Source organism: Anolis carolinensis, chromosome 4 (assembly GCF_035594765.1).
Source record: "Anolis carolinensis isolate JA03-04 chromosome 4, rAnoCar3.1.pri, whole genome shotgun sequence".
NCBI lineage: Eukaryota > Metazoa > Chordata > Lepidosauria > Squamata > Dactyloidae > Anolis > Anolis carolinensis.
Genome location: NC_085844.1, coordinates 10,528,857 through 10,543,974, shown reverse-complemented (window position 1 = coordinate 10,543,974; position 15,118 = coordinate 10,528,857). Strand labels below are relative to the sequence as shown.

At 40.1% G+C, this 15,118-nt stretch overlaps 1 protein-coding gene across 1 annotated transcript in view; it reads right to left on the bottom strand.

Annotated features, from left to right (window-relative positions):
• Window positions 1–15,118, bottom strand: part of col22a1 (collagen type XXII alpha 1 chain) — a 188,433-nt gene that overhangs the window by 41,780 nt on the left and 131,535 nt on the right. Inside the window, exons 34-41 of the mRNA XM_062979993.1 lie at window positions 12,314–12,367; window positions 10,842–10,895; window positions 7,243–7,296; window positions 5,507–5,560; window positions 4,736–4,789; window positions 3,887–3,991; window positions 3,245–3,289; window positions 2,417–2,494 (exon numbers count right to left, since the gene is read on the bottom strand). Of these exons, the coding sequence (XP_062836063.1) occupies window positions 2,417–2,494; window positions 3,245–3,289; window positions 3,887–3,991; window positions 4,736–4,789; window positions 5,507–5,560; window positions 7,243–7,296; window positions 10,842–10,895; window positions 12,314–12,367 (498 nt within the window). The remainder of the gene's footprint in view (window positions 1–2,416; window positions 2,495–3,244; window positions 3,290–3,886; window positions 3,992–4,735; window positions 4,790–5,506; window positions 5,561–7,242; window positions 7,297–10,841; window positions 10,896–12,313; window positions 12,368–15,118) is intronic.

The window sequence follows — 15,118 nt, the reverse complement described above, 5'->3', positions numbered from 1 at the left end:
ATGCTACCAACTGTTGGGAATCACCCTGGACTACTCAAGTCTAGATGTAGTTAGATAGATGATAGAGTTGGATTGAGGGAATCCTTTCCCTGTTTCCAAAGCATGCCTAGATAGGCTTTACTGTGTTTCACTCTATGCTGTTTACATCACATCTCTTGCTTTGAAGTTAGTAGAAATGTGAATCTCCAAGGACACTAACTTCTCATTGGTCAGAATGTCTTTTATGGCCCCAATAAACTGGACCATGAGGTTGGAACTATTTTGGTTCACTCTTCTTCCTTTGTTCTTCTAGCTAACAAGCAGCACCTTGCTGTCTCTCCTGGCAAGATGTAACTATTTAGATGTTTGTTATTTTCCTTTCTTATTTTTCCTTAGAAACCTGTCTAGAGTACACTAGACAGCTCCCAAGCCTTTCTATCTACAATTGAGTTCTTTTTACCTGAATAAATACTTTTTGAACTTTTACTGAGACTCTGCAGTCCATTGCAATCCTAAATGGTCAAAGGCTTCTCTTGCTCGTTGTGTGTAAGTAACTGTTGCATTTGAAAGCTTTTGCTTTTGCTACTCTGCTGCATTTTGGTGGAATCTTCCCCAGAGAGGGTTAAATTGAGTCTAACCACACAGAGATTTCCACAACACCAACCAGCTCCCAGACCAGCTTGGGGGCATGCAGTTTAGATGCCATCCAGCTCCCAAACCATGGCCATTAAAAGCCCAGCAATGCCACTCTGGATCAGCATTGATCTTTGTGACCAGTGAAAATGCACACCCTAAATTTGGTACACAAATCGAAAGGTCCCTCTGTTTAAAATAGTTTTCAATGTGCTTACCCATATATCAATTTCACCACCCTGTTGCTTGATCACACTCATTTGACCATTTTCTGGGTTATTCAGCCTTATCTATCCTGGTTTCCATCTCAGAAATGTTGCTAAGTGTATGCAGAACCCAGTTACAGCAGTTTGAAATCACTTTAACTATCAGAGGTTGGATCTACACTGCCCTATCATCCAGTTAAAAGCAGATAATCTGGATTCAGAAACTGGGTTATGTGACAGTATAGATAAGGTCTGATTTCCATCCTAAGCAATCCTGAGATTTGGAGAGGGGATGTTCACATCTTTTCTCCTTGAAGCGATAGCAGTGATGCTTTCTAGAGTGTGCTAGGACTGTGTAGTAGAAAATTCTAACTCCCTCCCCAAGTAGCAAACCCCAGAATTCAGCAGAATGGAGCCTTACAAACAAAGTGGTGCCAAGCTGCAAAGTACAGAGTCATCAAAGGAAGTGGTTAAATCTGCCTTTGTCCCACAGTTTCTGTCCATTGCAAAAAAAAAAAAGTACATTTAAAGATGGACAGTAATATCCTTATTTGACAGATTGATTGATTATGGATGAATCATCCATTTGATTTGCAGAACCTTGCCATGAGTCTCTCCTCAGAAGGGGAAGGTAATTGGAAAATGACTTATCCAAGCAGCCATGACTCATGAACATTGTTTTTCTCCCAACTTCACAATCTGCGAAAAGCAAAGAATTAGCAAAGCTTATTGTGCACACAGGTGCCTCCATTAAATGCTGGGTGAGGTCAGCTTGCACTCCCACTTCCATCCCTACATGGTAGACAGAGTACAAGAAATGAACTGGCTCACAGAGTAGAAACTCAACTTAGTCTTCAAAGAGATGGCTTAATGTGCATCTACACTGTAGAATTAATGCAATTTCACTCAAGTTTAATTGGCATGACTTAATGCTATGGAATGCTGGGATTTATAATGTGGATAGGCACTAGCTCTCTTTGGCAGAAAAGGCCAAAGATCTAATAATACTCCAGCTGCCATGATCCCATAGGATTGAACTATGGCAATTAAATTGGTTTCAAACTGCATTATATAGTGCATTGTAGACCAGGTATGGGCAAACTACAGCCCTCCAGATGTTTCGGACAGCTGGTAGACTGTTAGGAATTGTGGGAATTGACACCTAAAACACCTAGAGGGCCAAATTTTGGGCATGCCTGGTGTAGACCTATATAATGTAGTTCAATGCAGTTAATTCTTCAGTATACATGCACACTTGCAGTGCTTTGCTTCTTTCAGAGAGCAGGCAAATATGAAGCAAAGCTTCCCTTACTGAGGTGGGCAGTAACACTGTGAAAGAGACTCTGCTGACTTCAGAGGGCTTAGTATTATCCTGTCTGCAGGGTATTGCAAAGAAAAAATATAGGCTCCAATACTCAAAATTTTCTCATGCTTCTCTAAAGACGGATATTCTGTGCTTGAGATTTTCTACCTCATTTTCATATCATGTACTGATATAATTGGCAATCAGCTTTTCCTGCAGACCTCAAGATGGATACCTTTACCTAAGGAATTGATGAAGACTTCATAGGTATTATTGGTTAGAAGGCTAAACTTACAGGTGGTCCAGCAAGTCCAACCCCTGGCACGCCTCTGTCTCCTGGCTGTCCTGGAACACCAGGAGCACCTCTATCTCCCTGAGAAGAAACAGATGTGTGTGAGAGAGAGAAATCATGATCAGACAGAACTTAGTAAGTATTTAGGGCAAGGGTCCCTATGAGACTGTCTAAATGGCCTTTGAGGGTCCCTTTCCTTACCTATAGTTTTATGAGATTGTCTAGATGGCCTTTGGGGGTCCCTTTCCTTACTTATGATCTTATGAGACCATTTAGATGGTCTTTGAGGTCCCTTTCCTTATCGATGGTCTTCTGATGGCCTGATGAGATCATCTAAATGGCCTTTGGGGGCCCCTTTCCTTACCTATGGTCTCATGAAACCATCTAGATGGTCTTTGAGGTCCCTTTCCTTATAGATGGTCTTCTGATGGCCTGATGAGATAATCTAAATGGCCTTTGGGGGCCCCTTTCTTTACCTATGGTCTTATGAGACCATCTAGATGGTCTTTGGGGGTTTCTTTGCTTACCTATGGTCTTATGAGATTGTCTAGATCAGGCCTCCTGGGCCAGATGTGGCCCTCCAAGGTCATTGACCTGGCCTCTGTCCTAAACTTTAGACTTGGGTTGACCTAAGTATGAAATGACTTGAAGGCACACAACAACAACAATCCTAATTTTGGGCTATTTCATCATAGTCCGCCCCCCGTAACAGTCTGAGGGACTGTGAATCGGCCCCCCACTTAAAAGGTTTGAGGACCCCTGGTTTAGGGGATAATTACTCAGTTTTGAGGGTAGAAACCAGATAGAGGGGGTAACAATGCAAATGCTTACCTTGGGTCCATAAGCTCCAGGTAAACCTGGTGGTCCTCGTTCACCCTGGGATTAGACAGAATTCTTAAATAAATACAGTGTTTTCTGCTGATTTGAGAAATATGATAGAAACATATAGGGAAAGGGGGAAAATAATATCTCAGTCATTGGGGGGGGGGTATAAGGGCTAGCTAAACTAAGCTATGAACTCAGGATGGTGAGCTATCATAATGAAGAATTGAAGGCATAGTTCAATACAAACAGATGCCTATGAACACAAAGATCCAATCATCAGTAAAATAAAACTGCTCAGAACAGTGGTTGGTGGTTTCCATGTAGGAAGAAGGAATATTCCACTCCAGGTTTTGTGGTGCTGGAGGAGAGTTTCACAGATACTATGGACTGCCAAGAAGACCAACCAATGGATCCTAGAGTAAATAAGCTCTTATCAGAAGCCAACATGATTAAACTGAACCCACCCCAGTGTGTGGTGTAGCTGAACAACTCTGCAGACACTTATTTCAAACATTTTTAATATGTCTCCTGCTCAAAGAGATAAAGTGAAACATAAAAGGATGACAGACTATGAAATAAGAAATGAAATGGATTTGGCATATCACCTGAGATTTAGGAATTGACTTGCTAAGTATACTTTGGACTTACTCTTTCTCCATCTCGACCCTTGCCGGTTAACCCAGGTTCTCCAGCAGGTCCTGTCTCACCTCTAGGCCCAGGTACTCCTGGTTTCCCTTCTTTTCCAAAATCTCCCTGGAAAAAGTGTGAAAACCAGCAGCATTAATTAAGAGAATTTAGGAACATAGCATATCAGAGGTATTTCTCCATACCAGTCGACATCCATAAAACAATTGTTTCTTTATTTTATGTCATGGCCTATGTCTCATGAGTTGTGTCCTGAACTGCATTAATTCTATATTGTCTGGAATAATCTTCTTCCCCCTTTTCCTCCTCCTCTTCTTTCTTGATATTTGTAAAGCCACTGGGCATGGATGCATATTAAAAACTGGGACCAATACCCATTAAAATCATCAGCTTCTTCAGTTTGATTTTTTTCCCTTTTTCTTGTTTGGTAGCATCATATGTTAACATCAAGGTCCCTGATCTTTTCCAACCCACACAAAAAAAGACCTACAGTACACAGCCCAAAGCACTACCGAAACACATTTCTTGGAATATGACATTACTGGCAATCTTCCTTCTAGTTTTTCTTCACATTTTCAATACAGCCATCAAGATATACCAGGAAATGTTACTGATCAATTGCCTTCTGCAAGCCTGAGAACAGAAACTGTCATGTTATTAATCTCTGTCAGCTACTTCACGAGCCTTTTTCAACTGAAGAGCAACATAAAAATGCTCTAAACAAGAGTCAGTGCTGTGAAGAACACATTTCTCTATTGGACACTTGAGATTAGTTTACATCAACTGCAGATGTGTAGAACTAGAGAGACATTGCCAAGAAATGATGCTTAAACAACAGAAGCTATTTTGTACCTTTTCTCCTTTTTGACCATCATTTCCTGGTCGGCCAGGATCACCAGGTACACCCTATAAAGAAAACAAAATTGAATTATTATTTTATATAACATAATGGGATCAAATCAAATAAGACAGATTAAAACATATGGGAACATGGGCATACAATGCTTGCTTTTAAAGCTGAAATACCAATATTCCAGGAGGAGAGGGAAATCAAATAACGCATTCTCCTTATTGGAAAAAAGTGCATCACCATTAAACTGTGAAGAAAAATCTAAGGGGAACCCCAAAGTTCAATGATGCAGATAGTAAAATTGCTGTGTGTCTGAAATTGATAGATTCATCTGTAACAGCTAACTGAAATCTAACTTATGACCTCATCATATGTGAAATGTTTATATTTTATTTTATTTGAGCTAAACATTGGTTTGCAAAATTAAATGTTTTGCCCAGAGAACATTGTTTTTAATTACTTTTGCCCCCCCCCCCCCAAAAAAAAATCCACAATGTGAAATTTTATGGTGGTTTCAGTTAATTGTGATGTCCCGTGGACCCTTGGGCCGTGAACCTGACTCCATTGTGGACAACAGTGATGAGGAAACAGGTTTAGTGCCAATTCAGCAAGACTCTGCCCCGTTCCAGATGTTCCCTATTGACAATTCTAGTTCAGTGCTCATTAAAAAGGGCCTTGAAATGGAGTCTTCTCCTCCCAGTTCCTCTCCCTTTGATAGAAGAATGTTTGTGGAACTGTTTGTGGAACTATATGACAAGCTGTTATTAACATACCACATTTCCGGGAAGGCCTCTTGGGCCGGGTGGACCTGCAGGCCCAGGAGCACCCTGTTGAAACAAAATAAAAACATGCCTTTGATGCAAATCTGTATTCGAGAAGATCTGTTGCAGCAGACACTACAAAAGGACAACTCTTTTATTTCTAATTCCATCAGTGCCTGCAAAAGGCATCATCTTAATTCTGTAGCATTGTTTATTCACATTGTGCATTGTTCATTTCACAATAGCAACTAGTAATCGACAGGCATTGTACAATGTTGCTATTTTGTGATGGGGCCTCACAATGCTGCAACAGCATACATCTATCTACATGTGTATACAGCGAGTCTTTGGTATCCACTGACATTTGATCCCAGGACACTCTTTGGATACCAGAATTCATGGATACTTGAATCCCATTAAATACAATGGAATAGTAAAATTGTGTCCCTTATATAAATGGCAAATTTAAGGGATATTTTTTTTGGAATTAAATAATATCAGCAGTTTTGTGCCATTGATGTTTGAATTCATGAATATAGAACCCATGAAGAAGGAGGTCAACTGCATTTATACTACACTGAGGAAATTTTGGACTGGATATTCACAGCCCAATTGTTCTGGGCTATGAATCTTTGTTCAAATATTATTAATGAGCAGACTTCCTTTCAATGTAGCATAAATTCCAACCATTGCTCCACTCTGATGAAAACCCATTGAATCAATCAGGATTAGTAAAAGGGGGCGGGCTGTGGCACAGGCTGGTTAGCAGCCAGCTGCAATAAATCACTCTGACCAAGAGGTCATGAGTTCGAGGCCAGCCTGTGTGAGTTTGAGCACCCAACAATTAAAAATAAAATATAACCGCTGCTCGTTGCTGACCTATGCAACCCGAAAGATAGTTGCATCGATCAAGTAGGAAATTTAGGTACCACTTATATGCGGGGAGGCTAATTTACGACACCATAAAAATCATCCAGCCGCCATTGGAATGAGGAAGTTGCAGTCGCAGTGGATGATGGAGCAGCTGCTCCCCCTGTGGCCAGAATCAAGCATACCCTCAGGAAGCTGGAAGCTGGAGAAGGTTTAAATTGCCTCTGTGTCTGTCTCTGACTCTGTTCTATGTTATATGGCATTGAATGTTGGCCTTATATTTGTACTATGTGATCCGCCCTGTGTCCCCTTCGGGGTGAGAAGTGTGGAATATAAATACTGTAAATAAAATAAATAAATAAGACAATAGTAATATCTGTCTTATTGTCTTAACGAGTCTACTCTTGTTGGGACTAGCAATTGGACTGAAGCTGTGGGTTCCTTTACCTGTCCAGTTATGCTGCTGAAAATATTAATCTCTTTCTGCCAAGTCAAATGTTCCAGTATAGGAATAAGGCTGAGGAAAACAGCTGTTTCCATGCATCCAAATTTGCATTGGCTTTGTTATAAAAAAAAGGATCTAGTAGTACTTGAATGTCCTTCATTGAAATAAATGGGAGCTGTGCCCAGATCTTTCACATTTCTATGGGACTCAAGTCCAAGGATGTCCCACTTGGAGAGCCCATTGATTTCTGGTACTGCACTGACTTGACTGACAGCTGAATTTCATTTGGGTACATATTCTGGGTGTCTCTTTCAGGGTAACCTGACTCCTCTTTGAGAATTTCAAAAAGGCACCAAACCCAGTATCACATATGGAATGATGCTTTTTACATAACCTGGGGAAACAATTCATAAAGCATAGAGCAATTACTCACAGCCTCTCCAGGGGCTCCAGGTATTCCTATGGCTCCTTCTTGACCTTTAATACCCTAGAAAAACAGAAGAAACAAAGTTTCAGCCAAATGGGAGGATGGACCAAATTGGTAGAGATCCAGACTGTTAGTCAAAGTAAGGTCTGCTCCCAAGGCAGGTGCCAAACAGCTGATGAAGCTATTCACTTCACAAAGATATTTTAATGGTTGTAGAGCAGAGGGGAACCCAATTCCTACTAATCCTATTCACTGAGAGATAATAAAATCTCTTCATCATGCTGAGATTCACAAGACAGATGATTAAGTCCTCATCACCAGAGTTCCAATTCAGACCTGGAATAAAGCTGTAAGAATACCTTTCTGTGTGGTCGGGTTTCAACACAGGAAGGAGGCAGGTTTTTTCAAGAGTATCTGTGCATTTTGATCACTCATCTGCTGCAGCAAATCAAACTGGGAGATGAGCTTTTTTTTACCTCTCAAGTCAAGGTCATCAGCTTCAGTGAGTATTGGAGGACATTGATTTTCATTTGAATTCATTTTGTGTCTCCTCTCCAATCTTCCGTTGGGATTGCTGGGTGGTACAGAAACCCTTTAATCCTCCCTTCTAGTTATCTTAATGGATACTGTTGCCTCCCTGCAGGGGTGTGTGGAGAAGCCAACTGACTTTGATGATCCTATTGAAAAATTCTCTTTTTCCTGCTGCTTTTGTGAGAGGCAAAACAGTACTCTTTGTCAGGATGGCTGGGAGGAAGCAGAGCAATGAAGTTTTAGCCTTTCACGCACTCCATGAAAATTGCTTAAACAAAGTGACATTGGAACAAATATTATGAGATTGAGCAGGAAAAAATATAAAAATAAGAACAAATACTTGTATGCCTCTTTACATATCTATAGGCCAGTGGTTCTCAACCTGGGGTCCCCAGATGTTTTTGGCCTACAATTCCCAGAAATCCCAGCCAGTTTATCAGCTGTTAGGATTTCTGGGAGTTGAAGGCCAAAACATCTGGGGACCCCTGGATTAAGAACCACTGCTCTAGAAGTACCAGATCTCTTAACAGGGTCAGTTGTGGGTAGGATTGGATGGATGATCATGAACTAAGTGCTATAGGCTATATGTTAGAGGAAAGACTTGGCAAAATCACTTCTGAGTTTTCCCTGCCCATGAAATTCATGAATTGACTGTACATCAACAAGCAACTTGAAGGCGCACACACATACATATCTAAAATGCAAGTGCATTTGGAATATTGTTCATCATAAATTACAGAGCTGGAAAAAGATCAAAAATAGCATTCAAAATAATCATAGGGCTGGAGCAAAGATTCAGGAAAGGTTAAAGCATGTACAGCAACTTGAGTTTAAAAGACTTAATCAAGCTCTATGCAATTGAATGCTTTTCTTCCTCTCTCACAGGTCTAGGAAACAAGGTCATTCAATCAAGATAAATAAAGGAATTTATTTCTTCAAGCAGTGCAAAGTCAGACTTCGACAAGAGAACCTGATGACTATTGACTTGGATTACTGAAACAAAAGATTTAAGCCTATTTTTGAAAGACAAAAAGGAAAGAAATAGACATTTCCTAGTGTGAAGTCAAACATATCTTGATGACAGAACTACAATACCACCTGAAGAGATGTTACTACCCAGTGCAAAAGAAATTGGCACAGGGTGAAAAACTGGAGGTAATGGAGGTTGCAAAGAACACAAGGGGTGCAAAAATGACTTGGTGGGCTGTGTGGAGTTTATATATTGCATTTTTTCATTCACTGCTTATGGGCATCTTACAGGTATATGGTGAACTACACTGGGAAGAAAATGATTGACTAGATGAACTATTAATCTACCTCATATGTTCTTATGATTATTAATCAATTTAATGTGAAGGATGGAAGGCCAGAAATTATACCACAAGACTATAAAAGTCATTCATGTTGTGTTCAAATTGAGAATGGCAGTTCAAAACCCGAGACCTAGTGATGGCCCCTTGTGAGGTCATAAGGGGTAAACCCTAGTGATGTTAAACGGATGATGATACTATTAAGCATAAATCAGTAAACATCAATCATAGATACACTGAGTAGAATAATAGAATCACAGAGCTGGAAGAGACTTTGTGGAACATCAAGTCCAATCCCCTGCTAGGAAACACGAAAATCACATTCAAAGCACCCCTGACAGATGGCCATCCAGCCTCTTCTTAAAAACCTCCAAAGATGGAGACTTCACCACACTTCAGGGTGGAGAAAGAGTTCTACTGCTGAACAATGTGAACAGCTCTCACAGTGAGGAGGTTCTTCCTAATGTGCAGGTGGAATCTCCTTTCCTGTAGTTTGAAGCCATTGTTCCGCATCCTAGTCTCCAGGACAACAGAAAACAAGCTTGCTCCCTCCTCCCTATGACTTCCCGTAATATATTTATACATGGCTATCATGTCTCCTCTCATCCTTCTGTTCTGCAGGCTAAACATGTCCAGCTCTTTGAGCCGCTTTTCATAGGGCTAGTTCTCCAGATCCTTGATCATTTTAGTCACATTTCAGCTTGTCAACATCTACCTTCAATTGCGGTGCCCAGAACTGGACACAGTGTGATTTCAGGTGTGGTCTGACCAAGGCAGAATAGAGGGGTAGCATGAATTCCCTGGACCTAGACACTATACTCCTATCCATGCAGGCCAAAATCCCATTGGCTTTTTTGCCGCTGCATCACATTGTTGGCTCATGTTTACCTTGTCTACAAGGACTACAAGATGTTTTTCACACGTACTGCTGTCGAGCCAGGCATCCCCCATTCTTTATTTTTGAATTTCATTTGCATGGAGTATATGGCATTTGTCCCTGTTGAACTTCATTTTGTTAGTTCTCTAATCTCTCTAATCTGTTAAAATCATTTTGAATTCTGCTCCTGTCTTCTGGAATATTAGCTATCCCTTCCAGTTTGGTCCCTTCTGCAAACTGCCCTCCTCCAATCTGCGGGGACTTCTCCCATTCTCCAAGAACTCTCAAAGGTGATTGCCTGTGGTTCTGAAATAACTTCTGCTAGTTCTTTCAATACGTAGTTAATCTGGCCCTGAGGAATTGAATTTGTCCTGGATAACTTGTTTCCCTATTTGGGGCTGGATTCCCCCTAATCCTTCATCCACTCCATGTTGCTGAGATTGAGGATGGCTTTCTTTTTGTGAGAAGACTGAGGCAAAGAAGGTATTAAGTAGTTCTGCCTTTTCCTATCTTCTATCAGCATTACCCCATCTTCTCCTCACAGAACTCTTTTGCCTCCTTGTTCTTCCTTTTTCTACTGACATAAGCAAAGAAGCCCCTTTATTGTTTGTAATGTCTCTGGCAAGCCCAAGCTCATTTTGTGCTTTAGCCTGGTGAACCTTTTATTTCAAGTCTTTCAAAGCAATGCTCTTCTCATTCTCAATTTCTGATTCCCTGAGGTCTAGGGAATGGAGATGTCTCTAGGATTCATCAATCCCAATTTGGTTAGATTTAGTTAAAACAGATGTGTAATGTGGTATCACTATATTGCTCATTATTGTACACATTCTCTGATTTTCCACCATAAGATATTAGAGAAGATTTCAGTTTCAGATTTGTTCACTCACCAGCTGCCCTGTAAGTCCAGGTGGCCCTTGTTCACCTGGAATTCCTGGCCCTCCCTGTGAAAGGAGATGGAGAGAGGACCATAAATCAAATGCTCTATTAAAGTACATTGATGTAGTGTATTCCTAGAAAACTAGCCTGCACTTTTATACAACAGAATTTGTGACCCACAGTTTTAAAAGGCTGTAAAATGTTATTGCAGCAGTTATTTTAGCAATATGAATATAGGCATAGACAATAAAAGGTAAGAAAGGGCATATGCTAAAAACTCTGCTTCTCATTCTGCTCCATTTTGTCTACATGTCATATGTTACTCCTCATACAAGCAAAATGAGACCAGTAAACTCAGAAAAACTGGAAAAATTGCAATTACGAAAAAACACACACATCTTGGGGAAAAAAACTTCCTCAAATATTGTAATAATAAATGAGGATGCCCAAAGGACATTGAAAGATGGCTTTGCTATGAAAGGAATGGAAACATGAGCAAGGCAGAAGAAACAATGGTGTCATTCTGCACTGTAACAATTTCTGGCAGGTCCCACTTGTTTTCCATAGTTATCTATCTCATTAGAAATATAAGCAATCAGTAATTTTATAAATTTTAGTCCTGCTTTCAGAAAGATTTTTTATGACAATTCACAGTATAAGACTCATTTTGGCACAAAATTGGTACATTAATATTTTGTACAGAAATAACAAATATGTTCAAAAATAAAATAATGTTTCTAGTCAAGTTTTTGCACAAAACAATCATGTTCAGAATACATCCCAAATTATAGTATTTTCTTTGAAGGAAGACATATTTTCTGCATAAAAGTATTATCCTATGTTCAGAAATATTATTTTCTGGGCAGAAACATGCATGTTTCTGTGCACTTCACAACCTCTGATGATGCCTGCCATAGATGTGGGCAAAACATCAGGAGAGAATACTTCTGGAACATGGCCATACAGCCCGGAAAACATACAACAACCATGCATGTTTTGTGCAGAAAGAAGCTTCAAATTATAAAAGTACAGTTTTCAAAACATTTTTTAATATAATTTCAAATATTCCTTCCATCCCTTACATGATCAGTAATACCCTGGAGTATATTTACAGGTTTTAGTAAACATTTAGGCCCCTTCCACACAGCTGTATAAAATCCCACATTAACTGCTTTGAACTGGGTTATATGGTAGATAACCCAGTTCAAAGCAGAAATTATGGATTATCTGCCTTGATATTCTGGATTGTATGGCTGTGTGGAAGGTCCCTAAAGGACACAGAAGACCAACCGTGATGTGGGATAGACGACAAGAGTTGTTTTAACGATTTGACAAGGCCTCACTCCATCCCTTCTTCTGTTCAGATGACTGTTAGATGTTTCTGCTCTTAATATACACACACTTCTACAGCTTCAAGTAACTTTTTTTCCTTTACTTCCCAACATCTACATCAAGTAAAAAAAGATTTTGATCATATGCTTACGGGTTCACCTCTTTCTCCTCTGTCACCTTTATCACCTTTTGGCCCTTGTTCTCCCTGGTGGGAAAAAAGACAGAAAATAGCAATTGTGGAACCACAGGGTTATGTGTGACAACTATATGCAATCAAATTGAGGAAAGTAGCTGTCAGAGCCACATTGGACTCCACAAGTTCTAGGAAAGCTATACTATACCACACCGCAATTGTGCCCTAAATAACCAGAAACATTTTTGGAGATGTGCAAGAGAGCAATTTCACTGCATTTTGTTCTAACTTGGATCATTTTGTGCTCAGAATAGGACATTCTTCCACTAGAAAGTGGCCAAGATGTTGACTTCTGAGTCAATTCCAGTTGAAAAAAGGGTGTTTTCCTGAGCCTATAAGAAGTCAGAGGGACCAGAGTTGTCTCCCACAGCAGAGGCATCTGAGGACATTTTGGGGACAAATGGAAATGTTGGGGAGGAGGCACCGGGAACTATAGACATGCCTTTAGTACTCCACGCAACCCACTGGTCACACTTTCCCAATCTTTGACTGCTGAAGGTGGCAGTACAATAAACACTATTTGTGTGCAATCTTCCTTTTGTAAAACACTAGCTGTGTCCGGCCACGCGTTGCTGTGGCGTTGTTTGGTGGTGTTGGTGAGAAATTGTTGAGGTAGTGGTGGTATTGAATGTCTGTTATATGGTTGTCTTTATGTTTAGTATGTACACTGAAGTGGATTATATGGCAGTGTGGAGTCAAGATAATCCAGTTCAAAGCAGATAATATAAGATTATAAATGGATTATATAGCTGTGTGGAAGGGCCTTGAGTCTACACTGCCATATAATCCAGTTAAAATCTGATAATCTGTGGAAGAGGCCTAAGTGAGGCCTAACTGTGCCTGTCCCCTGGGCTGAGTAGGTTGCTAGGAGACCAAGTGGGTGGAGCTTAGCCTTCAAACTGGCAGCAATTGAATAAAAACTATTATTCCTCTCCCTGTACTTAGGACTTTATTTTTCTTTTCTTTTTGTTCTATCAACCTAGAGCCGTGAATGATGAGTTGTGTTGTCAAATTTCGAGGTTGGGGGGCCTGTAGTTTTGTTGTTTTGTCTGCTGCCCTGATGCCATCACTCTTTTATATATAGAGATTGTAATCATCAGACCAGATCTATCATTTGATGGCAAGTGCTGATAGGCAATGCTGGCAACCTCTGGTCCATATTTTCCAACTCTTCCAATTTGACAATAGTTTCAGTCAATTGACTATCATTCCACTATTTTAGCTGCTTTTAAAATGTGCTTGTTTCTCTCTCCTCCACCACTTTCTGCCTTCAAGTCATGCAATTTTAATTGCCACAAATAGAGTACAAAATACAAAATTAGTTTACATTCAGTTTACTCAGCAGAAGAAGAGCAGAGAGAAGACTCATTCTAGCAGATTCAGTTAAAGGAAGCTGCTGCAGCCTCTCCTAGTTTGTGCATCCTTTCTCATTGATAATGTTTCCAATTTCGGATGCCACTTAGCCAAGATGTATTCTAGTTTTCATGTGTGAAATGATGGAAGTTAGGGATGAAGGCAGTCACCAGGTTTGAGAAAACGGTGGCAAAGAGTACTAGAATGGGCAAATTGTGGAATAATACTATAAGAATGGGTGTCTTAGAGGCCAGGCTTACATTGAGAGTTAAGACAGTATATCTGACTTCCATTTTATCATTTGGTTGGTCACCAGATTGCTGTGTTGACAATATGGGCACAGTTTTCTATCGTAACAGTTGTTGTGTTCCTCCAAGCCATTTCTGATCTATGGCAACCTACAACAGGATATTGTGACATTTTCTGGGGCTGAGAGTTTGTGACACAACCAAAGTCACCCAGTGGGTTTCCATGACTAAGAGGATAATCAAATCCTGGTTTCCAGAGTCATAACTGAACACATTAACCATTACACCGTGGTGGCTCTCAGCATTGTAGGCTTATCACCATTCTGAGACATTGTAGGGCTATGACAGAGGAAACAAGACTAGGGCAAGTACCAAAAAAATAAATTGTTTTAGAAAAAATCCTACAAAATGAAAAGCCTTCTCCACATCCAAGAGCAAGCTGCAAGCATCATTTGTGAAGAATTGCTTCTGCCATCTGGCGGTCCAGAAAAGAACCTCAGGATGACATGAATGACAAATAATGAACTTTTCAATTTGCTAGCACTGATTGTTCAATTGGGAAAAGATTGATACAGCCATTCCAAGCTTGCAATCTCTCCTTCAACAACAACATTACAAAAAAAAGTACAATATTACAAATTTATTGCATTAACAACAAGGATAATCTTCAAAAAGGTATAGGCACATCAATGTCACCATGGAAACTGGGGCAGTCAATTAATCTTGTGAAGCTGATTTGATGTTTCTTCAGCTGTTTGTTTATACAGGTGAGTTCAAATGAACTGTGAAAAGTATATTACCAATTTACTAAAAAGAGAGAAGGAGACAGTAGAAATATCAGAGATTGACATTCCAAGTACAAATGAACAGCCATTAGGGCTGTGCGTGGATCCATTTTTCCCAAACAAGCTCTGGCTGTTTTGGTTGTTTTGGTTGTTTTGTCCACCCGTAACAGCATGGACACCACCAGCATTTTTTTCCAGCTGCAACAGACCAGAGGCTGCATTCTGTTTCTTTTGGCTACATGTAGGGCCGCCTTAAGTCACCTTCTGGGTGAGAAGGATGGGATATAAATGCAGTAAATAAATATATAAACTAGACCAATTTAGGGAATAGTGAGGAATGTTGGGAGTTGAAGCCCAATATCTAGATGGTTGCTTGA